This window comes from Neomonachus schauinslandi, chromosome 6, assembly GCF_002201575.2.
Source record: "Neomonachus schauinslandi chromosome 6, ASM220157v2, whole genome shotgun sequence".
Lineage (NCBI taxonomy): Eukaryota > Metazoa > Chordata > Mammalia > Carnivora > Phocidae > Neomonachus > Neomonachus schauinslandi.
The window spans coordinates 344,907-372,241 of NC_058408.1; the positions used below are offsets into that span (position 1 = coordinate 344,907).

Sequence of the window (27,335 nt, forward strand, 5' to 3'; positions counted from 1 at the left end):
CACTGAGAATGGCTGATTCGGGGGCAGGGGCTGGGGGGACCACCACAGAGCTTCCCCGAACAACAAGCAGAAGCTCAAGTAGCACAGTCAGGCAGCACACCGACATGCGCCAAGCAGTCCTGGTGACAACACGACTGCAACGGCAACTTCAAGGGCTTCTTCAGTTAATTTATAAAGCCATAAAACAATGACTAAAAAATCTCACTGCTGGGGCGCTGGGTGGCTCAGTTGTTGGGCGTCTGCCTTCGGCTCAGGTCACGATCCCGGGGTCCTGGGATCAAGCCCCGCATCGGGCTCCCTGCTCAGCGGGAAGCCTGCTTCTCCCTCTGCCTCTGCCCCTCTCCCCGCTTGCACTCACACACTCTCTCACTCAAATAAAATCTTAAAAAAAAAAACAAAAACTACAGCTCAAACAGGTCGCACCTAATTAAGACCTGTAGTACATCAGTAGATCTCAGAAATTTTTACACCCCTACTTAGGCTACAATGATCTTATCCCGTTGAATCCTCAAGGTTTTTAAAAAATGCAGCACTTATTTTTAAGATGTTTCTGTCCTCTGCAAAACATAGCTATTAAAGATCTTTCTCCAGTCACCCACATTCCTTGAAACCTTTTAGTTCAAAACTAATGCATTATACAGAATTTAGATGGCAAACAGCTCTCCAAGCAGAAAGTGAAGAGTTAAAAATAAAGGCTAATGAAAATTTAGTATTGGATCTTAATGCAGTAAGAGACCAATATTCTAGTTTCCACTAATTTAGCACAAAATACCTGGATTTAAAATACTCTAAAAAAACCAAAACTGGGGCACCTGGGTGGCTCAGTCGTTAAGCGTCTGCCTTTGGCTCAGGTCATGATCCCAGGGTCCTGGGATAGCCCCGCATCGCCCGCCAGGCATCGCATCGGGCTCCCTGCTTAGCAGGAAGCCTGCTTCTCCCTCCCCCACTCCTCTTGCTTGTGTTTGTTCCCTTTCTCACTGTGTCTCTGTCAAATAAATAAATAAAATGTTAAAAAATAAATAAAAATAAATTTTAAAAATTAAAAAACCAAAACTTTCACATTTATAATGCACTCAGCTGTGGAACTGAGCATTCTTTACTATCTGAATTATAAAATAAGAAAAGAACAACATCAGAGTAACATACTAATTTATTCATGGACACTTATTAAAAGCCAAAATCTAGGATATGGCAAGAGTGGCATGCTACTCACATCAAATTTTCATAGAAGATAATATAGGGTCTTCTAGCCACCCTGTCCAGGGCAACAGGAATACACAAGACCAATTACTTCAATCTTTTTTATAGCAATGCAACAACCTAGCCATATAAATGTTAAAGAATGATTAGAAAACTGCCCCTCCCCCAAAAAGTATTATCCTATTGGGGAAACATTTTCAATATTTTCACTGGTAGCTCAAACTTTACGATAAAAGTTTGAAATTCAGGGGTGAACACCATTCAGGTAACCCTTATGCCTTTAAACAATTTCTCCAAGATTTGTTATGTTTGTTTTGTTTTTTAAAGATTTTATTTACTTGACAGAGAGACACAGCGAGAGAGGCAACGCAAGCAGGGGGAGGGGGAGAGGTAGAAGCAGGCCTCCCGCGGAGCAGGGAGCCCAATGCGGGGCTCGATCCCAGGACCCTGGGATCATGACCTGAGCCGAAGGCAGACGCTTAACGACTGAGCCACCCAGGCGCCCCTTGTTTTTAATTTCAAGACCAACATACCGCCTTCAAAGGACTGGAAACCAAAGGTATTGCTCCTCCTCTCCTCTGAGCCCCAGATCCCTCTGCATGCCTCACAGTCGAAATGATGGGGCTTTACAGATTCCCTAGTGTGGTACTAACATCTTCAGAGAAAGGAAGGGCTTTTGTTCTTGGCTGCAAGGTTTCTGTTTACTTACAAAGTTGCAACCTCACTCTCCTGCTTCTAGCACATTGGATTAAAGATGGCGGGGGCAGCAGCTCAATTATCCTCCTGGGAATTCATTTAAAGTCAGGGCCAAGTTGGATGAGCTACGCCATTTGCCTTAGAAGATTCATGGGGGGAAATGGCAGCCTCCATACCAGTGAAGTTTCTAAAAAACAGCTTAATGCCACCATTCTAGTTCTCTGGAAAACCAGCACACAAAAGCAATCAATTCCCTCATTCCAGAGTGACAACCCTTAAAAAACTTTCAACTCAAAGAGGAAAGCAGAACAGCAAAGTGCAGTAATCTCAAAGCATTGAGATCACTAATACCTTAAGAAGCTCTTTCACGGTCAAATAATCGTGAGAACCTCTGCATACTTTAGCCATTCTTTTACCACTCCCAACGTACAACGTATATTTAGACACGCAAGGCTCTAAGAAGTCACGCCGTAAAGAAATCTGCCTTAACTTAATTTAACCCAGAATTTTTCAAAACACTATTTGACCACATAACTTTTTTCACATAAGACCTATTAATGGGGGGTGCCTGGGTGGCTCAGTCGTCAAGCATCTGCCTTCGGCTCAGGTCATGATCCCAGGGTCCTGGGATTGAGCCCCGCATCGGGCTCCCTGCTCCACGGGAAGTCTGCTTCTCCCTCTCCCACTCCCCCTGCTCGTGTTCCCTCTCCAGCTGTCTCTGTCAAATAAATAAATAAAATCTTAAAAAAAAAAAAAAGACCTATTAATGGGCACCTGGGTGGCTCAGTTGGTTGGGCAACTGCCTTCGGCTCAGGTCATGATCCCAGGGTCCTAGGATAGAGCCCCACATCGGATCCCTGCTCTGCCGGGGGGATGGGGGGGCCGCGGGGGCTTGCTTCTTCCTCTCCCTCTGCCTGCCGCTCCCCCTGCTTGTGACCTATTAATACTATTCTATTTTTTGTTTGGTTGGTTTTTGTTTTTGTCTTTTTAGGGCTATGAGAAATGTTAGGAGAATGGTAAGATCACAACTTTTCAGGTCAGGCAGAGCTATTACATACTGGATTCCAGCAAAATGACACTATCTCTGGGAACTGGGCTTTCTCATCTGTAAAATGGTCATAATGCCTCCCCCACAAAGTTACCATAAAAATTAAAATAGTACAAAGCCTTACACAAAGGAAGTGCTCAAAAAATGAGTTTACATTTAAAAAATTCCTTTTAAGGGGCACCTGGTGGCACAGTTAAGCATCCAACTCTTGGTTTCAGCTCAGGTCATGATCTCAGGGTCATGATCTCAGGATCATGAGATCAAGCCCTGCACTGGGCTCCACACTCAGCATGGAGTCTGCTTGGGTTTCTCTCTCCCTCTGGCCCTCCTAATTGTGCACACGCTCTCTCAAATAAAAAAAATCTTCAAAAAAATTTAAAAATTCCTTTTAAGTTCTCAAAGTTGCAAAAATGCAATAAAAAAAAAATCTGAGGGGGCGTCTGGGTGGCTCAGTGAGTTAAGTGTCTGCCCTCGGCTCAGGTCATGGTCTCAGGGTCCTGGGATCCAACCCCACATAGGGCTCCCTGCTTCTCCCTCTCCCTCTGCTCCTCTTTCCCCGCCCCAGCGTGTGCTTGCTTGCTCTCTCCCAAATAAATAAAATCTTTTTTAAAAATCTGAGAAAAAATCACACAATTCATGACTGAGACACTCCTTGAGAACGGTAACTTTCCAGGATTTTGCAACCTTTTTTATCCACTGGGATACTGGGAAAGTCTTTAAATCTTCCACATTTAAGGTGACATACAGGAGTACATCACACATACTGATGAAAATGGCTATGAACAGAACACATGTTGCAGAAGAGTATTTTATGGCTTCAATGATAAAAAAAAAAGGGGGCCTCATTTCAATATGAACAAGAAAAAAGGAGTTGTGAGGGAAGCTTAGCTTGTGTCAGCACATAATAATTAACAATTGTACAGTTTATAAAGCACCTTTACGTACAGTCTCATTTGACTGACACAGAAATCTAGTGAAAGAGATAAAGCAGTTCTCGATCCCCATTTCTAAGGTGAGGGAACTATGGCTTGAAGGCTTCAAAGGACTAAGCCAAGGTCACACAGATGATAAATGGCAGAGCAAGGACTCCAACCTTGTTCTTCTGCCCTGAAACATAACAAAAGGGGTACCTTCTAAATGTATGCAACGTTTTCTCATATTCGTATCTTTAGTATCTTTCAGATGACAGGTACCATGCTAGGCACTGGAGACACAACAGTAAAAAGACATGGTATCTTTCAGGATGTTTACAGACCATTGCAGGGAGACAACATTTATAGAGTGAGATCAAGGAAGAAAGCAAATCTAAGTCTCTCTGGGAAAGTCAGGAGAAGGCTTCCCAGAAAGTAGCATTTGAGATGAGACCTGGAAGCTGATCTAGGAACTAGAACTGTATCTGCTCATGTATAAACTGTAAGGGAGAAATGTAAAGCCGGATAGAAAGGCAAAAGCCAAGATTACAGGGCCTGAATATTGTGCAAAATTTAAATTTTACCTTTCCACGATAGGAAACTATTGAATACTTTTGAGAAAGGCCAAGAGAACAATCAGATCTCTATTCAGACCATTTTGAAGCCAATATGATTGAGAGTTTAAAAGGCAACAGAACTAAAAACAAAGAGAACTATAAGAGATCCCGGCAACCTCCCAAATAAGAGTTGTAGGCCTCAACCAGGAGACCAGCAATAGAAACAGAGGTACCGGTTCAGAAATATTCAGAAAGTAATAGATAAGAAAGAACTGACAACGGTGCTCCCATTTCTGGCATAAGTGACTCAGTGAATCACAGAAGGGGAGCTGATGATGAAAATGCTGAGTGTGGCCTGCTTCTCCCTCTCCCCCTTCCCTCTGCTTGCGTTCCCTCTCTCGCTGTGTTTCTCTGTCAAATAAATAAAATCTTTAAAAAAAAAAAAGAAAATGCTGAGTGTGAGGTACCAATGGAATACAGAATTGGGTATGTCCAGCACACAGTAGAAAACTGGCAACAAGAGGTTGGAGTTTAGGAGAGATGTGATAATCTATGTGAAAACATGAAGGTTTTTTTGAATAACAAGTGTTATTTACCATTTCAATGGGAAAGCAATAATTTTATCATCATAATTTGTATGATGCTTCAAAATTCACACTTTAAAATCCCATATTATGTTAATCACATTTCCTACTTTTGTTATCAACAACCATGAGATTAGGAAAACAGTTATTATTCTTATTTGATCAACAAATATTTATTATTAAGTACATACCAAGTACTGTATCAGGCACTAAAACACCAAAATAAATCCATGCCTTTGTGGACCTTGTATCATAGGAGGGGAACCAATAAGTGATAAACATTAAAAAAAAAAAGGCGGGGGGGGCCTGGCTGGCCCAGTTGGAGGAGCATGCAACTCTTGGTCTCAGGGTCATGAGTTTGAGCCCCACGCTGGGTATAGAGATTACTTAAATAAATAAACTTTTTAAAAAAGGCAATAAAAGTCAAAGAAAGACAATTATCATATGGTTTCACTCAAGAAACAGTGCAGAGAATCACAGGGGAAGGGAGGGAAAACTGAATGGGAAGTAAACAGAGAGGGAGGAAGACAAACCATGAGAGACTCAACTATAGGAAACAAACTTAGGGTTGCTGGAGGGAAGGTGGGTGGGGGAATGGGGTAAATGGATGATGGGCATTAAAGAAGGCACCTGATGTGATGAGCACTGGGTGTTATAAGCAACTCATAAATTACTGAACTCTACATCTGAAACTAATCATGTACTGTAAGTTGGCTAATTGAATTTAAATTAAAAAAGCAATAAATGTAACAAATATGTCATAAGCACTGTAAAAAAAGAAAATAGAGCATGGAAAAATCAGGAGTGAGAGGTGAGAGTTGAAGGCACAATTTTAAGAGATCTCACTGAAAAGGTGACTTAAGCAAAGACTTGAAGGTAAAGAAATTAATCATTTGTATTATCTCTGTAGGAAAAACTAGCTATTTCCCACAGAGGGAATAGGTAGTGCAATGGCCCTAAGATAAAGAGTGTGACTGATGTATTTAAGAAACAAGTCAAGGTGGCTGGAATGGAGTAAGCAAGAGGAAGGATGACAGAGATCAACAGAGAAGGGGCGGGGAAGCGCAGATCATGCAAGACCCTACAGGCCACTCTAAGAACAGACTTTTACTCTGAGAGAAATGGGAATTTAAAAATTAGGAGCCTGACGAGGGTGGGTAGGATGGGGAAAAAATATTAGAAGCCTTATCCAAAATCATAGGTAATAAATGGCAAAACTAGGATTTGACTCAGGATTTCTAGATTCTCTACACCTGTGTTCTACTATTCCAATTTGGCCACTTACTAGCCCTACAACCTCCCTCCCAGGAAGTCTGAATTTAAATGCTCTCAAAGAGCTAACTCCGTAAATATTTTCTAGGTAAGAGATGCACTAACTCTCTGGTTAACATTTCTAATCCCTCACAACTATAATGGGAATTTATTAATTCTGATGTCTAATCTAAATCCCACTGACATTCTGGCCTATATTTTGGGTAATTCAAAATTCCACCTTCCGGGCGCCTGGGTGGCTTAGTTGGTTAAACAACTGCCTTCAGCTCAGGTCGTGATCCTGGAGTCCCAGGATCGAGTCCCACATCGGGCTCCCCACTCAGTGGGGAGTCTGCTTCTTCCTCTGACCCTCTCCCCTCTCATGCTCTCGCTCTCTCTCTCAAATAAATAAAATCTTAAAAAAAAAAAAAGTTCCACCTTCCCCCAAAACGAGACAAGATCAAGAAAGCTTTGATCAGGAGGCTTAATGCATGACTTTCAGGTTCATGTAATGGTAACCTGAATTATTTTAAAAATGTATACCATTCAGATGTGAAAAGCAAAAAGAGAATGGCTCGGGAATGTGGAGATATTGTCATTTTTGTTAATACTTTACTAGTTAGTATTAATAACAAGTAAAAGTTTATATGTTGTCAAAGAAGTTTCTGCAGTTATTATAATTTTAAGGTCTGGGATTTGACCGGTTTCATACCTCAAAAGTAACAAAATGTGTTCTTATTCATCTGTTGCTTTTGGTACTATAACCCAAAACTCCTGTAGTTTCTTGCCAGTTAATGGCCAATTTAAGGCAACGATAAAGATTAGAGGATTTTGAGGGACATACCATCTAAGAAGTAGACAAGCTTAGCTCTTTAATAACCCTGGGTCACTCCTTTCCTACTGAATGAACTCAAAACCACACAGGAATACTTCAGATATCCCTGAAAAGAAAAAACGGAACATGAAGAGGGAGCATTTCAAATCAGATCTATTCTTCAATGCTTTCATCATTACTCCACAGGTACAGGAGTCTCTCTGCTTCATGGACTCTGGAGCCACCAAGATCCCCAACCAGTACCTACAGAAAGTATCACAGGGATACTGAGGATACACGAAACAATACAGCTAATAGAAGGTTTCCCCCTAAAAGGTACACCGTTTCAACAAAAACCGAACTTCCTTATGTATCTTTTCCCAAGCTCAGCCAATGCAGGGGAAATGCAACTTTGTGTGGCATTGTCTCATAGGTTGGATCTTTTCCTGAGCAAGAAATGGACAGCTTTACGCCAGGGCTAGATTTATAGTCAATCTGGGTGTGTCTTTTTTTTTTCCCTCCCCTCCCCCTCCCCTCCAAACTGATTCAGAAAATGCCTGGCTATTGTGCCTTGATACATGATGATGCACGGCTTTAAGTACTGTAAAAGGTCTAGGAAAGAAAATTCCTTGGTCCTAGTTAAGGGTCAAATCTTACACTTTCTCTAGCAGTTGTTTTAATCAAACAACAAGCATTCTGAGTGCAGAGGGGCTGCTGGTTAACATGCTTATCCCAATGGGTTGGCTGACATGGAATATACTCGAGTCTAGAAACCAGGACAGCACAACTGCTGTTCCCCTACACATGCACCCCCAGCTCGGTAGGTGGGGAAGATAAGGAAGAAACAGTAAATTGAAGCAAGAGGCTTGGTTTACATACAACATACTGCTGAAAGCTAGGATGAATCCAGGGGTCCCAGCATTCGATCAGGATACTATTACTGACACAGTGACACCCTCCTCCCACCCCCACTCTGCTGTTCTGTAACCAAAATCCAACCTGAAGGTCTGGCCAGGCCAAGCCAGGGAAAGGAAAAAAAAAAAAGGTATGTGTGTGGGGGGGGGGGGGGGGGGGACTGGAAACATTTGTCCAAGAAAGAAAGAAAGAAAGGGGGCAGCACACAGGCTTTTGAATATACTTTAAGACTATGAGGTTCAGAAAAAAATTTTCACATCTTCCCTCCCAACACCCATGGCCTTATGCTAAACACAGCAGTAAAAGTTACTGCCAGAACTCAGACTTGAAGGGCTGATCAGGGAACCTGGTCAACACCGTTCCTAGACAAGTATTTGAGTGCAGCCTCTATTCTGACCCTTTTCGGACTGCCTCTAAACAGGAAGTTAACAGACATCACACACAGGGGAGGCAAACCAGTGTCATAAAGATGGATGCTGCTGTCAGCTACAAATTCCTCTCACTTCATCGAAAGTGTTCTCTAAGTAAGGAATAAGCAGGACAAAAGTCCATAAGCCTCACCTCTTCTCAAACTGGGTCATTCAGCCTACAGGTCTGGCCTTCTGATTCCTACTGATGAATATTTATCTGCTCCATTCCTTACCATGAGGACTACAACTGCCTCTAGACTAAAAAATTGTATTCCTCTAAAAATGGAAGACAGCACTAGCAGATCAGTACTCCCACTAACTCATTATTCATACAACCTACCTGTTTAAAAAGCCCAAGGAAAGACTATCCTGGACCCAGTCCATCCCCAAAGAGAGACTAAGTATCAGTTACAAAAAAAAGCAGTTACTTCCAAAAGATGCGGGCCTTCCTTTAAAATACATCGAGGCCCTCCCTCGCACCACCTTTAGGAGCTCCAGAAGTAGCCTCCTTACCAATCAAGCACAGACGGAAATGCTGCTCTAGAACAATACTCTAGCAAGATCACTCTGACACCAAAAATAGGAGTCAGACCTCAAGGAAGAGTTTAGGTCAGTGCATCAAAGAAAAAGCAAAAGTTCGCTAATCTCCAACATATAGACACGCTGCTGCCAGAAAACAGTCAGAAATCAGTGAACGGGGAGTGGGGCTAGACGACTGGAGAAGCGAGAAGGAAGATTTCACTTTGAATCCCATGCACGCACCATCTATCCAAAAACTAAATTTTTATAAATAAAAACGTTTCAAAAACTCAAAAGCGTCAGCTCTTCAGCATGGTTCTGTGAGACCTGCCTTTACTCCAGCTGCTGCTAGTCCGAATCTCCGTTGCAGTCTGGCCTGAAAGCAACTGCTCTTTTCCTTCGCTGAAACACAGTAAGCTTCTCCCAGCTCTCTCACACGCACACAAAAGCCCTCCGATTAATCATTTATCGGAAACGAGAAAACTCGCTCTGGGAGGCTACCTGACTCTCCGGATGACAGCAGAAGGGAAGGCCGACGGCCAGCTCGGCTCACTGGCACATGCCACCCACCCACCACCAACGCCTCCACCTCCGCGCCAGCCCCGCGAGCTGACACCGCGCGTCTGCGGGGGGCAGAGCCCGGAGAGGCGAGCGTGCCTTCACGGGGGGGGCTGTCCCGGGCCGGCGGACGGCCCCACGGGAGCGGCTAGCTCCTCGGCGTCGCTGCGAGCAGAGAGGCAGAAAGTACGCTAAGCCCCGCTCGGGTCCGGGAAGGGCCAGTCCCAGCTCCGTCGGCCCCCGGGCACTGAACTGGGGGGCACGTCCGGAGCGCCCCAGAAGCCCCGCCGAGGAAACGGGCGCCGGGGTCGCTCGAAGAGCAGCACCCACCCAGGCGGAGACCATTCCCTTCTCCGACCGGAGGACGACGGAATAAAGGGGCACGGTTCTGCGCTCCCGGTCCCTTCTGAATAAAGAGAATTCCCCCGCGCTCCCTGCACCCGAAGGACCCCCCGCGGGTCCCGGCGGCCGGCGGACCGGGGACCGCGCGCGGGGAGCGGCCCCCATATCCGCGAGGGCACCCCCGGGGGCGGAGAGTTGGGGGGGCGCTAGAGAGGAGCCGAGGGGAGCATGGCGGGCGGGAGGCAGGGAGTGGAAGCGGGGACGGCGGGGGAAACGGGGCGCGCGGGAGGCGAGAAGGAGTCAAAGCAGAAGCAACGGAGGGACGCGAGGCGGGGGCGCGCGAGGCCGAAGGGAAAGGCCGGGGAGCGCGCGCGCGGGGCGGGGGAGGGGACGAGGTGAGGGGAGCGCGAGGCGGGGGCGCGCGGGGCCGGGCGGGGGAGGGGGACGCGAGGCGGGGGCGCGCGGGCGGGCGTCGGCTCGCGGGCGCTTCCCCTCCCCCGCCCTCCACCTTTCCCTTCCCCCACCTCCGCCACCGCCGCCTCCTCCCGGCTCCCTCCCGTCCTCGCTGCTCGCCGCCCCCGGGCGGGCGGGCGGGCGGGCGGGCGGCCAGGCGGGCCTAGGCCAAAGCTCCTCACCTGGCGGTGGCGGTGTAACTCCCGGCGAGCTCGCCTCCTCAGGCGGCGGCGGAGGCGTCGAAAAAGGGAGGCGACGGCACAGTGGGTTCCGGGCCCCGCCGACGGGACCGGGGGCGGGGGTGGGGGAGGGGGGCGGGCCGGACCGGGGCGGGCGGGCGGAGCAGACACTGCGGTACAGACGGGGGGCAGCGGCGGCGGCGGCGGCGGCTGCACCGGCGGCGGCACCACACAAACAAGGACGCTGATTGGGCAGCTGCCAAGCGCCTCGGCTCCGCCTTCCCCACACGCCACGACGCCCATTGGGCGCCCTCAGCCGGCCTCCCCGCCCTCTTCTTCTCGGCTACACCAATAGGAGGCGGGATGCTGGGACTACACCCCACCCTTGAAGAGTGAGTGGCTGGAGAAGTGATGATTGGCGTACATAATACCCAATCCTAAGCGGAGGAGGGGGATGGTCTAGCGGGGGCGCGTTAATGGGTACCTCGGCCAGTCCCAGACACATCCGGGTCTTCAGCAGCCCATTAAGTGTCGGGGGTCAAAAAATCGCTTCGGGCTGCAACTTTACCTTAGAGACGTTTTGGTCCCCAGGCAGCCGCCGTACCCCAGTATCCCCAAACTGGGATTCCCTCTCGGCCCGCTCTCATTCTTCCGACTCCAAAGATGGAGACTGGCGAGCGGCACTGGGCTCTGCGTTGGGTGGTGGTTCGTCGCGACAGAATCCCGGAATTTGACGATGGCAGTGGCCGTAGGCGCTCGGGCCTCGCGGTCTGCGCGGGGCGTGGCCTGCCCGCGTCCGCCGCAGGCCTCGGGCTTCCTGGTCTGCGTGGGGCCCCGCGCGGGCCTGCGGCGGCCCCGGCCGGGGCGGCGGCGTTGGTGCTGGGGGCCGTCGGGGTCTGGCTGGGCGCGCGGTGCGGGGTGCGGCCGAGCCCAGCGCCGGCGGCGGGGACCCGGTCCCGCAGAGCCGGCGTGTCAGGGAGGGGCCGGCGCCAGCGGTGGACGCTGTCCCCGCCGTGGTACGGACCTCACGACGTGCCCGGAGTTGCCCACGATGAGTGGCACCGCTGAAATCCGAACCCGCTAGATCAAGACGCAGGCTCAGAAACGTTGAGTAACTTGCAAAGGTCAGACAGCGCATTAGTGAGAAAGCGGTGCTTTGAACCCAGAACTGCCTGGCTCCAGAAGCGCTACAGTGTGTTCGAGTCATTTACAGGTCGCGCCGTGCAGTGCCGCGGGTGGAGGGGGCCACGTGAAGACAGGTGCGCCCTGAACACACACACGGGCCGGCCCCATGTCCCTGTAAGCGGGTAGAAGCCTTGTTTCGTTCTTGCAGTGTCCGCGGGAAGAACATGGTCTCTGGAGTCAGCCTGCCTGGGTTCGGATCCTGGCGCTACCTCTTGCCGGCTGTATGATTTGGGTGCAAGTTACTTAAGCTCTGTTCTCCGTGCCCCAGTCCCTTTATCTGTAAAACGGGAATGATGGAGAAGAGTGCCCAGCTCAGAGGGAATTGTGAGGATTGTAAAATAGTACATTTAAAATGTTCAGGACAGTGCCAAGGACACAGTAAGCACTCAATAGGCATAATAGTAACTGTAATGAGTTTTCCTCACTTTTCCAACCGTTTCACTCCCTTAGTCCTAAATTCAGCTTCCGTTGGTATTCGACTTGTACCTGCCTTGCCTGCACGGAAAATCATTTCTCATGTTAATGCTTTCACGGACTCATTTATTTAACACACAAGACAGAGGGCCCATCGTGTTACCAGACACCCCTCTGTGTGCTGGGGACATAGCAGTAATTGGGACAGAAAAATCACTGCTCTCTTTCCCTAACCTGCTGCTTTGCCCAGTATCACTCCAGTGCATTCTCTGCTGCCTGACGAGCCGTTCTTCAAGGGCTGGGAGGAGAAGGGGAAGCGTGGTGGTTAAAGATGCCAGCCTGACGAAGATACTAGTGAAGCCTGAGAAAATACTTTTCAACAGAATTAAAGTCAGACCGTGGAGGGGACTTTCAATCTGGAGTGATCAAACTCCAGGGAAGACAAGTGTGAGGCCACTGTCTTAGTGGACCTGACGATTCCCTCTGCAGACTACCTGCTTGTTTGTTTTCTTTTTGAAGCTAGCATTGATGGAGTGTGCTTAGCACTTGATGTGGATCGCATAATTCATCTTGATAAACCATCTCCTCAGTTTGCACACAAGGAAAAACTGAGGCACAGGAGTTAAGTGTCTTGGCCGATAAAATAAAATTAGTAAGTGGCAGAGACAAGATTTAATTAGAATTTTGTCGTACCCAAGCCTGTATACACTCTGAAGTCTGGGAAGAGAAACTGGGCCAGGATGAGGCATGTCCTCCCTCATCCAGCTCCCTAGGCCACAGGACAGAGATGTCAGATGCCCTAGTGAGTACTTGCTATTGGAATTTCCAGATATTCTTGTGGTTAAAGAACTCTGTAGTCCTGTCCATCTGACTGTAGGTCTCTACAAGGAGGCCCAAAGGTGAGAAGTACACGCTGGAGGTAAGGAAGATTATCGTTATTGTCTGAATCAAGGGGCGCTCTAGACCATTAAGATTGTATGCTCTGTTAAAGTAGGGACTGAGCCCTAAAATTCTCTCTATAATTCCAGCAGTTCAGCTCTCTGCTAGGCATACTACACAACACTTGTGATGTCAGGGAGGCAATTGCTCCCTTGCAGAGATGGGGAGAGGTTGATTCTGGGGAGTGAGGTCCGATCAGAACCTGGGCTGATGTGAGGATTTCCCCTCTGAACAAGGAGCCTCCTAGTCCCAGGCAGGACAGAGGGTATTTCCTAAGCCCCAGCTTCCCTCCTGTGCAGCTCTTCTAGGACACAGGAAAAGCATCTACCATACTCAGCACAGGATGGGGAAGGGTCAGTCCTGTGGCTTGACGTTCCAGAATTCAGAAGTACTACTTCTTGCTTCATCCACTATTCTCCACCCACCGAGAATTCGCACTAAAGCCGCATATAAGTTATTCCCCCCACTGACACTCGTGCCCTCCTTTTGTTGGCTAATTCCCTTTGGTGATTGGTTTTGCAGCTTTCTTCCTGTGTTTATTTCATTATACAGGAAAGGGAGAATTCTGAGTGGGCCCGTATCCCTGTTGCCCACATTCAGTGAGCTCCTTAATCCTTGGCCCTATCTTCCTGGTCCTGTCCCCAGGCTGAGAGCCTGGTTGGAAGAGTACTGCCTGCAGCTAGAGCAACTGAGGGGGCCTAGGATGGCCGCCAGGGCTCCCAGGATGCTTGAGAGCTGCCAACACCAACTACTAGGGAGAGGGCTGTCCTCTCTGTGGTGGTACTGGAGAAGCCGGGAGGCGAAAGCTGGGGGGAGGAAAGAAGGCAGAGATGAGCTCAAGGCCCCCGGAGAATGGAGCCTTTGTGTGGGGTACAAATGAGGGACAAGGGGGTGATTGTGTGGGAGGGCCGGAAGTGCCACACAGACTGGCACCACCATAGCCAGCACCAGATTCACCCCTCTCCTGCTCTGAGAACTCCCTGAGCCCCAAGGGACCAGTACCAGACCTGGTCAGGGAAAGCGTGCCTGAGGCTGGGAGGGATGGAAAAGTGGAAAGGAGGATGTGCAGCCAGGGGACAGAGAGAGGTACCCCCTGCCATTATTCCAGATCCAGGGAACAGGAGACAGAAGGAAAAAGACAGAAGCAGCTTTTACTGTATTTACATCCAACAAAACTTTGCAAGGAACAATCCTTACTGCGCAGTCAGGGCCCTGGGTGGGTGAAGCATTCCCCATAGTGGAGGAAATGGGAAGGATTAGGACTGGACGGGGCCCCGGTTCTTCCTGAGGGGACCGTGGGGCTCCTCCAGCTCCCTCCTGACTTTCCAGGAGCTACAAACCACTGAACCATGGTGCCCCATTTCCCTTCTCTTCCTCATCATCCCTAGGAACCTCATGAGCAAGGGGGCTGTGGCTCCAAAATAAATAACTTAAAATACAAACGCTAAAGTAGAAAGATATGATGGAGGGCTTTGGGTTGCTTCAGCAGTTCCAGGGAAGAAGGACCATCACTGGCGGGGAATGATATCCCTCCCTCCCATTCAGGGCAAAGGCTCAGTAGCTCTGTATCTTTCCAGTTGTTTTTTAAAACAAAAACTTAGAAAATGACCAGGGCAGAGCAGATCTGTGGGTACCCTGGAGGAGAGTTCCTGGTATAATCTGGGGAGGAACAGAGCTGTGCCAACACCTGCCAGGCCTCGTACAACATCAGCGTGAACATACCGGGCAGGTCGGAGGTAGGGGGATTGTGACTTTTGTTAGCAGTGGGTCCCTCTTGCTGCCCACATCTGGAGCCTACGGCTGGGCCTGCTTCCCAGCCTGTTCCCAACTCCTCTATGAAAGGAGTAGGAAGGCAGGGTAGCTCTAGAATCCACTCTCCTTCAACCTCCCCACCCTAGGCTGGAGAGGAAAGCTTAAGGGTCCCTAGCATTCCAGAGGTGCTCCAAAACATTTCCGGCAATCAATGGCCTTTGGGGTGGGCATCTGTGCCCGTCGCTGCCTCAGCTCCTCCTTGCCCATGCTGCTGGCCAGCTTGTTAAAGGCGGACTTGTATTTCTTGTCGAAGGCCACTAGGGAAGAGGGTGGAGATATGTCAACAGACTACAATTCGACAACCCCCCCCCCCCCCCCGCTGACCCCTGGCCCCAGATACTTCCACTCCTTGGCCCCTGCCCACTCCCTTACCTATGTCCACACGGTCCTTGCCTAGAGCAGCCATCGTCAGGAATAGGATCTCACGATAGATGCCCCTGCAGTGGGGGCAGAGGGTGGACTGAGAGAAAGGGGGTATGGGGCCGGGGACAGGCCAGGGACCTCCCAGATGGGAGCACCATACCTCTGCAAGTGCAGGCCAGTGGGAGGCGGCCCTAAAGTTTCCAGCAGGAGCCCTACAGCCTTGTGCACCTCACTGAGACCCACATGGCGCAACACGGCCTCCAGCAGCTCCAGGTTGAGGGGTGCGGGTATGGGGCCTGGCCATACCACCCGCTGCGGGATCTGGCCTGGGTGAAAGAGAGGAAGGCGGCCAGGGTCACTGAGCCCTCTGGGCGTGGGACCCACCCCTTCCCAGCCTAGGCCAAACACCAGACTCACTGTGGACCCTCCAGAGCACGTAGAGAGGTGGGCAGCTACTGGGATCGGGGGTCAGGACGTCCCACAGCAGCCGCACCTGCACGGATGCTGGGTCAGGCGTCAGCCAAGGAGGTGGGGCCTGCAAGGAGCCACGACAAAGGAGGCAGACTCACGGGACGGCAGGCAGAGGGCTGGAAACGGACCAGTGAAGCTCCAAGAAACAGAGGGACGTTGTGGGATATAGCCAAAGGGGAGAGGGAAAGAAAGCCTCATCCCCATGAGTGCGAACTCTCTGAGAGCACCCACTTTGTTCTGTGAGCTGCTGCACCCCTCATGCCTAAAAACTGCCCAGACCCCGAAAGGTGTCCAATAGATGTTGGTCGAGTAATAGATGTCAAGGAGTCACCGTGGTGATTGTGTACCAAGCCCTACACAGGCGTTTAACAACCCTGGGCGCTGGGCACTTAGGCCGTTTTACAGATGAGAAAAACGGAGGCTTGGGCGTGAAGTGAAAAGGCCAGGGGTCAGACCAGGTGCAACTGACTCCCAGGCCTGTGCTCGCTCTACTCTACGGGGCCTGAGGGGACAGACCCAGAGGTGAGGTGGCGAACACCCAGTGCAGGGGCCACAGGAGGGCACTGACCTGGGGGGGCGGGGGCCCATCACAGGAGGCCAGCACCAGGCATGGCAGAATACTGGGCAGGCGCAGCCGCTGGAAATACCACAGAAGGTTCCAGAAGATGATGGGGTGGGCAGCAGGCAGCTCAGGCAATGCCAGCACCTCACTGCCCTCATTTTCCACCAGCGACTCCAGCTCCTTACGCAGCACCAGGGGGCTCAGGTACGCCCAGGCCCCACCCTCAACCCGCCGGGAGGCAGCCTGTCAGGCACAAAGAGGGAGGAGGGCGGTACAGGGCGGATCCGGCCCCAGCCTCGGGGCCCTGCTTCCCACTGAGCCATCACGTTCGGCAGCTTCCGAGATGCCCCGTGCCCTCAATGCCCGTCACGCCCCACCACTGGGCAACACACACAGACACCCATTCCTTGTGCCCCCTTGGCCCAGCCCTTACCCCCATGTGCCCATTGCAGAGCTGGGGCTCATCCAGGGCAAGGCAGAGCCTGCGGTCACTGAGCACAGGGCCTGGGCCCCCAGGGATGGGAGCATCTTTGCTGTTACTGGCACCAGCAGGGGCACGCTGGGGGCTGGGGGCACTGTAGGGGGAGATCGGGGGTCAGCCCTTGACCCTCCACCTCCCTGTCCCACTTGTAGCACTCGCCCTGCTTGGGGCACCTGGGTCGGGAATCAAGGGTCTGGACACTGAGCAGGGGCACAAAGGGGCAAGCGCAGAAGGGGCAGACGGTGTTGAGGTTGGAGTCATCGGGCGCCCAGCCGGCCATGATCTCCTCGTCGTACACCAGCGAGTCACAGGCATGGCACAGGGAGCAGCTGGAGAGCAGGATCTGCGGGCGAGAAGACGCCCCCCTGGGCTCAGGAGCCCGGGCTCCTTCCACCGTCCCCAGCCCGTCTTCGGCAGAGGGAAAGGCGGGGAGCCTGCACGCGTGCGTTCAAGCATGTCTGCGTGGGAGGGGTTCTCCTCACTTCCAGGGAAGGCGGCTGCGAGGACCCGGGGGTGTCACTGAGGCGCTCTGAGGAGCGGCGCAGGCTCAGGCTGCTGACGGAAGACTCGGAGAGGTCCCACTCACTGCCCAGAGAGGCTGAGCTCTGCCACCACAGGAGAAAGCGCCATCAGCCGGCCCTTCTCCGGGCCCTCTCCTGGGGCCTCCGGGGGCTAAGGCAAATGGACCGTCCCCTCCCTGGCTACCTCAGAGGCAGTGGATCCAGGCCGCTCCCGGGGGCGCAGGAGGCTGTCCATTGGGCTACGGCGGGCAGGGGGAGGCAGGTCAGGGGGCAGCTCAGGTGGGGCAACGCGGGAGGCAGGAGGACGGCGGGAAGGAGTGAGCAGTTGTTGCAGGCGGGCGCCCAGCCCTCGTCTGGGGGTGCTGGCCTCCTCCTGGCGTCCGCCCGCCTTGGGCGCCCGCCCACTTGGCCCTTCCAGGGTCTCAGTGGACTGGGCACTCAGGGCTGAGCCCGAATCCTCTGGGCTGCCTCCGGGGGCTGGCTCCTCGCCGGTCAGGCTCAGGTCTGAGAGGCTCCCGTCGCGCCAGGGTAGAGGTGAGCCCCGGGGCTCCAGCACCCCTAAGGCCTCTATCACTGCAGGGCAGAGAAGAATCAGAGAAGAGGAAGCCTCGCTCGCCCTCCAGGAGCCAGGGAAACACAACCGCCCGCCACACAGACTCCCGCGGTGGCACCCCCCTGCTGTGACAGCGACCCGGGCGAGGTCCCCCAGCTTCCACAGCACCCCCCCTGCGCCAGAGGGCCCTTCCAGCCTGGGCTCTGCTCTCCTCCTCTCTCCCTGGCAAGCGGGGAGGAGAGCCGACTGCGGAGATGGCTCGGACGGACACTCACTGTGGGCCACGCCAGCCTCCACGGTGGGCTGTGCCCCGCGGGCACTGCCCAGACTGCCGCTTTTCACCAGGCGCCCCGTGGGTGAAGCTGGGTCCCGGAAGCTTCGACCGGCCCAGGTAGTCTGGCGCTGAAGTGGGCGCGTAGGGGAGCGACGCTCCATACAGGGCTCTGCGAAAGACCGGTTGGAGGCTGAAGGCAGCCAGGGAGAAACCCGGCCCCTCGTCCAAAACACGGCCCCCTGCGAGGACGCGGGGTTGTAGGGCTCTTCCCAGGCAGAACGTCCTCTCCTGCATCATCGGCCAACTGCAGCGTCCCCGTCCCCAGAACACCCGAGGCCAACCACGAGGCCAGCCCCAGCTCTCCGTGCCTCTCCCCGCCGGAGCCTGGCTGCTCGGCCCCCAGCCCGTCACAGGCCCTACCCACCTGTCTGGCCGCTGCCCGCCTCTTGCACTGCCGCCTGCTGCCGCCGCCGCCGCCGTTCCCTCAAGGGCTGGCGGAACTGAGCAGCCCCCAGGACAACGTTCCGGAGCTTGGCCCAGCGCAGGCGCCCACCCGGTGTACCGGACAGCCACTTGCTTTCCAGCACGGCCTGCCAAGCACAGTGCCCATCAAGATGGCCTACTGCCACGCCCTGACTCCAGCCTGATGGCCGCTGCCTGTTCCAGGGACGCCAGGGACCCAGGGTCCACCTTCCCCTGCAGACATCCTGCCTCGGTCCGTCCTGCCGATGACTCGGCAGGTGCAAGAACCCACGAGGCAGGTGGCAGCGGCCACCTGGAGGGATCTGGAGGAAGCCAGAAGCCGTGTAGATACTTTGTATCCAGACTCTGCTACTTAGCAAGCATATGGCTTTGAAGAAATCTTTTCACTTTTTTGGTCATCAGTTTCCTGATGTAAAAACCAGTTTAGTGTTCTGGTTAAGGACCCAAACGCAGAAAACATTATTATGCCTGTGTTCATGCCCTGACTCCCTAATTTCCTCCCTGTGGGGCCCTGGACAAGTCAGCAGTGCTCTGGAACCCCACCACCTCCCCTGTAAAGGGGGGAGGCCTGCAGAAAAGATGAAATGATAAAACACGTGTGAGGTGCCTGGAACAGTGCCTGGCACACTGGCTACCACCACGGCTACCGCTGGGAGGGGGCAGGACTTCCCGTCGGGGCTCTGGTGAGTGAGTAAGCCGCCACGCAGGAGGGAACGCGGTGTGGGCGCTAAGACGCTCAGACAGTCCAGTGGCTGACGGTGGTTGCAGGGCCTGGTTGCACTGTCCAGGGCCAGTCTCGGGGAGGGCATCCTCTCCCTCCGCACCCCTGGCACTGGCTGCCGTCCCACCCAACCAGATCCAGTACCTTGTTGTAATAGCCGTAAGTGATGGTGTTGGGCACGACGCCCGCCCGCCTCATCTCCAGCATGACCCGCACGGACAGCACAGGCTGCCCATAATGGGAGCATAGTTGCATCAGTACCCGGTAACACACCTGGGCCAGGAGAGGCACAGGGTGAGGGGCCTGCTCCCCACCCCGAGCCCCAGGTCTCATTCTCCCCCGGTTCCCACAGACTTCACTGGGGTCCCGGGCAGCTCCTGGGGCCACCGCAGAGCACGGCCACCTGCCCTTCCCGCTGCCCCACACCCTCCAGGCTCCACCGCTGTCCCCTGAACATATTCAGCGAACGCTATGAGCCCCTGCCCAGCTCCCCGCCAGCTCCCCCCCGCCCCCAGCTGCAGAGGCCTCCCTGGGGCCGGGCGCGGCTGCCCACCTCATCGGGCAGCACCACCTTGCGGCTCTCCATCTGGCGCAGCACGTGGTAGGCTGTGTGCAGCGCCTGCACGCGGGACGGCGCCGAGCGCACGTAGGCGGGCAGGCACAGGAACCACAGCCCGTAGCAATGCCCCAGCAGGCACCGGGCCCACAGCTCAGGCACGGCTGCGGACTTCTGCGCCATCCGCTGTGCAACCTTCATCTCCTGGATGGGGCAGGGGACACCTGCGTGAGGACAGTGCCAGGCCAAGGCCGGTCTCCAAATGGTGTGGGAGACGCGGGACCTTCCCCCCTAAGGAAGGGCCTGTGCTCTGAGGAGGCAGGAGGGATTCTGCGCACAGGGTTCAGCCCCAGAGCCCCAGGCAGGGATGCCCAGCTCCCAAGCATGGACAGGTGCCCTGGAAGAGGCACCGAGCCCCTGGCTACCCGGAGTGCTCAGAAGACGAAGGTGATGATGGTGAGGACAGCACCAACAGCTAATGTCTTATGTGCTTTTTATGGGCCAGGCACATTGAAACCTGCTAAAGGCGTAGGTACGATCATACCCACTTCACAGATGAGGAAATGGCCTGAGTCAGATGCCCTTGTGGGGCCCACGGCCAGGTTACCTGTTTGGTACGGCGAGGGGCAGGGCTGCTGGGGGCGCTCCGGGATGGGCCTGGCACAGGCAGCGCCCCGGGCTGCTCCCGTGGGGACTCAAACAGCTCAGCCCGCAGCTCTGGGAACCCATCGTAGCTGGAGGGGCGGGAAGAGGCAATATTAGGAGCAGCCAAGGCTCGGCTAGCCACGGGGCCTGGAACAAGAGGCCCTCACCAGTACTGGGGGGCGGATTCACTGCCCTCTGGCACTGGAGGCTCCTCGGGGGGTGTGATGAAGACGGTGAGCTCACTCCCCGACAGGTCCTCCAGCTCCACCAAGGGTGTGGGCTCAGGCTTCTCCTGCTCCGGGTGCACCTGCAGCAGGGAGGTAAGAGAGCGTCAAGACAGCGGGTCCAGCAGGCGCCGCCTCCGGGAGCCCGGGAGATGGCATCTTCCCGGGAGGCACAGCAGCAGGGAGGGAGCACGTGCGCCCGGGCTTCACCGAGGCCCTGGAGACAGAGCCAGGGGACAGCGTCAGCAACAGGAGGGCAGTATGTACGGGAAGCCCGCCGTGCGCAGCTGCACGTGCGCTGGGTAGCTGCAGGGCTGGCATCCCCGGCACGGACGAGGGGTCCAGTGCTCGCAGCAGCGACAGCGGGCACGGAGAGGGGACAGCGCCCGATACCTTGTCGACACAAGAGTCGAAGAACTCGAGGGCGGCATGCCGCGCAGAGCCGAAGGAGCACTCCTCGATGAACTGCGAGAACATCTGTGTGCGCAGGACCTGGCAGTACAGCTTGTGGCTGGAGCGCTCCCGGGATTTGAGAAAGCCTGGGGGTGAGAGTGGGGCGCAGGGTGGGGGGCGATGTCAGCAACCAATCCGCTCGGCCTTTCTTGGGTCCCTCTGGCAGGACGACTGCGGCCGCTGAGCACCAGTCCCATGGGGCCCTCCCTTCTGTCCGTCTGCACCCACGGCCTCAGACTGGGGGTCCCCGAGGTCAGGGCCCGGGGAGAGCTTGGCCCATGGGGCGCTTCGCCCCAAGGGCTAGGCCCCCAGAGGGCAGGGCCAACGCTGGGGCAGCCGGTCCCTCTAACAACCATTTGCCCAGCGAAGGAACAAGCAGGGGAGCGGCGCCCGCCCCCCACGGCGCGGGCACAGGCCCTCCCTACCCTGCAGGAAGAAGAGGTTGTCGACATCTCGAGCCCCCTCCGAGGGGGCCTGGGTGAGCGGGCGCAGGAAGTCCCGGTAGCCCTTGAGCAGACAGGCCATGAAGCGGAGAAAGGCTCCCTGGACTTCGCGCTCCAGCCGCGCCCGGCGGCCGCACACGGCCTCATAGTCCGTCAGCAGGAACTCCAAGGACGCCTCCTCCTCGGGCCCGGTGTATGCTGGGGACCAGGGCAGCCGGGGTCAGGGCCGGCCTCAGCCCTGCTCCTCACGCACCCCTTGCGCCAATACTGACCACGATATTAGCAGTGGGTAACAGTTTCAAGCCTCCCCAGTGACCTGTTCGCCCCCCACCCCTGCAACACACATAGGAATATTAACGCGGTAGGCCCGCGCTCTCGGGGAAACGAAATCCCAACACCTCTAGCCTCCTCAAGGAAGGTTTAGCTCTCCACAGGCCTCCCTACTTGGAGGCTTAACATCAGTGGCAGTTTCCAGCCCCCACCCCTGCCCGGGGCTCTCACTCTGATCCAGCTGCTGATACAAGTTTGTCAGCGTAGCCAGCAGAACCTTGTAGGGTCTGCGGGGCAGGGTCCGAGGGGAGAGGGGCTTCTTTTCCTCGGTCCTGTGAGATGCGCAGAGGGAAGAAAGGGCAGTGGGGCTCCTCGCCGGCCTCCCCCACTGCACACCAGCCCCGAGGGATGCCCAGCCCTCTTACTGGAAGAGCGTGTTGGTGTCAAGATCAACGCAGATGACATCAGCAGGCGGGTCGTGCAGATCGAAGTAGCTGGAGTGGATCCCCACAATGAAGGGCACGGGGGCGCTCAACACGTCTGCCAGCACCAGTGGGCAGAGTGGGATGTAGGGACACTGCCAATGCAGCGGGAAGATCATCTGGAGCACCGGGGAGTGGGGACCAGTGAGCAGGGGGCTGGAGCAGCAGAGGGGGTCAGGAGGGGGAGGGGGAATTGGCCGGGGGTGGGAGGGGTGCCCGTTGACGGAAGCTGCTGGAGGTGGCATCCGGAGAACAGCCCCTGACACCCCTGGGTGAGGCTGAGGGACCCCGGAAGGAAAAAGAAGTGGAGTCTGGGCAGGGGTGGAGGCACCAGTGAGAACCTTCTGGAGAAGGAGGCCGGGCAGGGCGGCACTCACTGAGACGAGCGCCTCACAGACGCTGGTGAGCAGGTCTGGCCGCAGCGAATGGACCAGGAGCTTGTGCTCGGTGAGCACAGCCAGCAGCAGCGTGACGGCCAGCTCGGGGCCCAGGCTCTGCAGGAGCTGCAGGAAGCTGGCACCGCTGCAGAAGTGCAGGGGGGGGGTCGCCGGGATGCCCCGGAGACCCCTCCCCAGACATGGCGCAGACGCCGCCAGGGCCTGGCCGGCGCCAACCTCAGCAGCCGTGCCCACCTGCCCGGCACCTACCAGGTCTACGGTCGTCACAGCCCCCCCCCCCCAACCTGGGCACGTACCTGAGCGGCAGGGGTGAGGACACGGGCTGGCAGAGGAGCAGGTTGTCATACGGAGACATCTGGGGGGCAGAAGAGCCGTAGGTCAGAATGGGGGCGGCCCCTGCCGACCCCCTCCCCCCAGCCAGCCCCACGCTGGGCCTGGCTCTCACCTGCACCAGGATGCGGGGTCTCTGTGGGGAAGGGAAGGGGACGTTGTGAATGAAGTGGGAGATGTGCCTGGGGAAGAGAGGGATACCGGTCAGCGGCAGACTCCCCAGACCACCCCTCCCCGTCCTCCGCCCTCCTCCTTCACCCATGCACTCAGACCACAGGCCCCGCTCACCCTCAGGCAGCGGCGTCCGCCCCGGGCACACGCTGCACACCCAGCCCCAGCTCCACCCTACCCTCTCCCACCTCTCCCGGGCTCCCCTCCCCTCGCTCGCCACCCCCTCCCAGGGCCCAGGCCGCCATGCTCACGCTTCCAAGGGCAGGCGGTGGGGGCCCGAGACGGAGTAGCGGTACAGGAAGGTGAGGAAGGCGCGGAAGGCGGGGAAGGCAGGCCAGCGCGACAGCACAGCGATGGCTCGGCGGCTGCGCACGGCCCGGCCCCCCAGCGCCCGGCCCCGCTCCACAGCGCTCAGGAGGCCCAGGGCCCGCGCTTGCCGCTCCGACAGCCTGGCCCTCGGGAAAGCCTCGTAGAACTGCAGGGCAGCACCGTACACCTGGGGCCGGGGGGGGGGGGGCGGGTAAGGATGCCGTCAGGCGGGCTTGGCACAGCCCGGACCCCTCCGCACATTCCCCACACCCACCTTGTCACCAGCTGCGCCCGTGAGCACAAAGGTGGAGAAGACAGGCACGGGGTACTTGGTCTGGGCGGGCCAGCACTCCACAGTGGCTCCCATGGGCAGGCAGAAGACAGGCACGGACTCGGGCAGTGGGAACGCCTCGTTGTCCTCCTCTGGGTAGCGGCCCAGCAGCTCTGCACCCCCGGCAGAGTGGGGGGCACCAGAAGAAGGAGGGCCGATCAGACTCCAGCGGAAGGATCCAGGAGATGCCAGAGAAGGGCCCAGTGGCAAAGGCGAAGTGCGTTCTGGGCACACTGATGATACCAGCCAAGAGGCACCAGGACAAGGGGGCATGAAGGACCAAGAGCTTGGAGGGACAGAGGGGCGACTCACCTGCCTCGTATACCAGCGTGTTGGCCTTCGCCAGGCCCACCTTGTAGCACAGGTATACTGCTGGGCCCCACTGTCCCAGGAACGACAAGAGACAGACACATAGCTAACAAAGATGTCCAGGCTCCATTTCCTCTTCCACCCCTTAGCAGTTTTTTGTCTTTAATTAAAAGTTTTTTTAAGTAGGCTCCAAGCCCAGTGTGGAGCCCCAAAATGCAGGGCTGGAACTCACGACCCTGAGATCGAGAGTCAGATACTTAATTGACGGAGCCCACCTAGGCATCCTAGCGGTCTTTTGTCTTTAAAACTCCCAATCGGGGCGCCTGGGTGGCTCAGTCGGTTGAGCGACTGCCTTCGGCTCAGGTCATGATCCTGGAGTCCCGGGATCGAGCCCTGCATCGGGCTCCCTGCTCGGCGGGGGGTCTGCCTCTCCCTCTGACCCTCCCCCCCTCACGCTCTCTCTCTCAAATAAATAAAACCTTTAAACAAACAAACAAACAAATAAATAAAACTCCCAATAATCCTGGGGCACCTGGGTGGCTCAGTCGGTTGAGCATCCATCTCTTGGTTTCGGCTCAGGTCATGATCTCAGGGTCGTGAGATCGAGCCCCATGTTGGGCTCCGTGCTGGGTGTGGAGCCTGCTGGAGATTCTTTCTTTCCTCTCCCTCTGCTCTTCCCCTCACTCGCTTTCTCTCTCTCTCTCTCAGATAAACAAAATCTTTAAAGAAAAACCTTCCAATAATCCTGGTCCCCCAAGACTAGAGTCACCCCTCTGGGCCCGCCCTGGACGTCAGAGGCCCTGGTGCTAGGGCGCCCTCTGAGCCCCATGCCCAGCCCTCACAGCAGCACAGTGCAGGCCTCTGCGTCTGGCCCCAGGGCCCTGCTCACCATGCCGGGGTTGAGGTTGCGGGGCAGTCGGCAGTAAGTATGAGGAGTGCCCTCGCCCTTGCTGGGCAGCACCAGGCAGAGGTCAGTGATGCCCAGGGCATGCAGCCCTGCCCCCTCTGCTGCCCGCCGGCAAGTGAGGTAGGTGCGGGGGTGCCCAGGGCCAGGAGGGGCCAGGTTGGCCGAGTGGCTGTACGGCGTCGTGTCCAGCACTTGGAAGCCAGGCTTGGGTCGTTCCTTCCCCTCATACAGGACCCTGGACACGGAGAGCAGGCACAGATGTCAAGGGCTCAGGAGAAAGACCCCAGTCCTGCCAGATCTGCCCAACGAGTCCTACCTACCAGCCTTGCACCCTCAGCCTCATTGGGCACTGGGGCCCACTTCTTGCAGGACTCTGCCCTCCAGAATCCTGTGCCTCCTCTTCTGCCCTCGGCTCTACTTCTCGATCAGTAACAACCTCTCAAGCCTTCCGTGGCTCTCATGCTCATTCATAAATGCCAAGAGGAAAAGCTTCCACTTACTGACTCCATGCCAAGTCCCACATACAGATGGCCTTATTCAGTCTTCTCAACCACCCTGTGGAGAGGTATTCTTGCCCCATTCTCCAGAGGGGCTCAACGCCCAGCCCAAGATCCCCCAGCTAGCAAGCGGCCGCACTAGTCCCCGGACCCACTCCATGTGGTGACTAAGCTCGACCACCTCCCCCTGCTCCCTGCCTCTAGCCTGCTCTCTTCCTGCCCTCACCCCAGCCCCCCCCCCCGTCCCCGCCTCCCCTGGTGCCCACACAGGAGGGGCACGCACCCCAGCTCAACGAGGGGGGGCTTGTCGCGGCCCCTGCGGTAGCAGATGACGGGCTGAGTTCCACCCAGGAGCCCAGCACTGAGTTCCAAGGGGTGGCCCCCCGCGGAGGACTGGATGCAGGTGTAGCCCTGGGGCACCTCCTCGCCCAGCGCCCTAGCAATGACCGCCACGTCTGTGATGGGCTCGGCTGGCCGGGGAGGGCGCAGGGGCCCACTGGGTTCGGGAACCCATGTCTCCTCAGGGATGGGGGCTCCGTTCCCTGCAAGCCCAGCTATCACGAAGTAATCCACCAGCCGGGGGGGCCGCTCCTCCGCCATGGCCCCCCCCTCACTCACTGCATCTGTAACGGTCAAGTGAGGGAGAGATGAGGAGCAAGGGAGACAACCAAGGGGCCCCCCTCTGCTCCCTCCTCTCCACGGGCCTTCCAGGGGAGGGGAGGGTCGGGGGTGGTCCGCCAACCCTGAGCTCTCCCGCCTGTGACGTCACCAGGCAAGTAAAGAGAGCAGGACCCTCCCGCGGGCGGCACCAGCCCTCCCCCCAAGCAAGCCCGGCTCCACTCCCGCGCACACAGCTGACCTCGGCTCTGACCTCATACCGCTCCTGTATCCCCTTTAAAGGCCCCACCCGTCCTCACTCCCGACAGCGGGGACCACAGTCCGTTCTATAATGGCCTGCAATGACATCATGCCAACCTGACAGTCTGTTTTAAGGGTTTCTGACCTTCCTACTCTACTGATGACATCATCAGAACCTCACGATCCAGCCAAGGTTCTTAAAGAGCGCACCTCTAGGTTTCGGGAAGGCCCACGACACCCAAGTTTTCGTGTCTTTTCACCAGACTCAAGTGTCCTTTTTCCTACCCTGTCCACTAACCCGACACAAAGCCCAGCGCCCTCCCACCTCCAGGATCCTGAAGTTAGGTCCGAAGCCGCCGTGGGAGGCAGTCCGGCCATCTGCCCTCGTTCGCGGAGCACCGGGAGGGAGCCGGGCGCCCCACGGGCCTCCGCTAACTGTGTTCTCACCTGCCGCCACGGCCCAACCCCAGAGCGGGGGCCCCGGGGGTCCCCAGAGCCCGGGGGCGCAAAGCTGGGGAGCAGCTCGGTGGGTGGCTGCAGCACAGGACTGGAGGCATGGGGCGCTCGGGAGGGGAAGGGAGGGGACTTCCCGAAACCCCGGAGGGGAAGCTGCGCGGGCGGAAGTCGGCCCCGGGGCGTGCGGCTGGGGGACCGCCGGGCCGGCAGCGCAGCCGTGGGCGCGGGAGCCGCGCGGCCCTCCTCCGCCTCCCCCTGCCCCCACCCGGGGCCGGGGCCCGGGCGCGCCCCTCACCCCGGGCCCCCGCCCAGCGGACGGGAGCCGCGGCAGCAGACGGGGGTAGGGGTGGGGGGAGGCCTGCGGGCCGGGGGGCGCCCTCCGCACACCTGCGCGCCCGCCCCTGTCCGGCCGGCTCCCCGCGCTTTCACTTCCCCGCGGCGGAGGAAGCGGAACCAGCTGCGCCGCCGGCTAGCCCGACG

General features: G+C 56.1%; 1 protein-coding gene across 1 annotated transcript; it reads right to left on the reverse strand.

The window, feature by feature from the left end:
- Nucleotides 1-14,112: 14,112 nt before the first annotated feature.
- On the reverse strand, nt 14,113-27,266 carry DENND4B (DENN domain containing 4B). The gene is made up of 29 exons (XM_021682028.1): nt 27,243-27,266; nt 26,413-26,495; nt 25,825-26,164; nt 25,027-25,279; nt 24,141-24,210; nt 23,772-23,941; nt 23,440-23,684; nt 23,133-23,199; nt 22,984-23,042; nt 22,667-22,811; nt 22,233-22,408; nt 22,039-22,139; nt 21,520-21,735; nt 21,035-21,180; nt 20,585-20,724; nt 20,380-20,506; nt 19,770-19,976; nt 19,361-19,489; nt 18,437-18,602; nt 18,014-18,181; nt 17,370-17,758; nt 17,147-17,269; nt 16,838-17,007; nt 16,617-16,758; nt 16,190-16,426; nt 15,568-15,685; nt 15,311-15,476; nt 15,160-15,224; nt 14,113-15,044 (listed from the first exon to the last, which is right to left on the reverse strand). The coding sequence occupies exons 3-29, from the start codon at nt 26,139-26,141 to the stop codon at nt 14,899-14,901; spliced, it is 4,458 nt and encodes a 1,485-aa protein (XP_021537703.1). The 5' UTR covers nt 26,142-26,164; nt 26,413-26,495; nt 27,243-27,266; the 3' UTR covers nt 14,113-14,898.
- Between the last annotated feature and the right edge of the window lie 69 nt (nt 27,267-27,335).

Coding starts and splice junctions, on each gene's coding strand:
- DENND4B (XM_021682028.1), bottom strand. CDS start 26,141: ATGGCGGAGGAGCGGCCCCCCCGGCTGGTGGATTACTTCGTGATAGCT. Junction 22,812..22,983: donor TCCTCACCCCTGCCGCTCAG/GTACGTGCCCAG, acceptor GCACTTCTGCAG/CGGTGCCAGCTTCCTGCAGC. Junction 22,140..22,232: donor GACACCAACACGCTCTTCCA/GTAAGAGGGCTG, acceptor CGCATCTCACAG/GACCGAGGAAAAGAAGCCCC.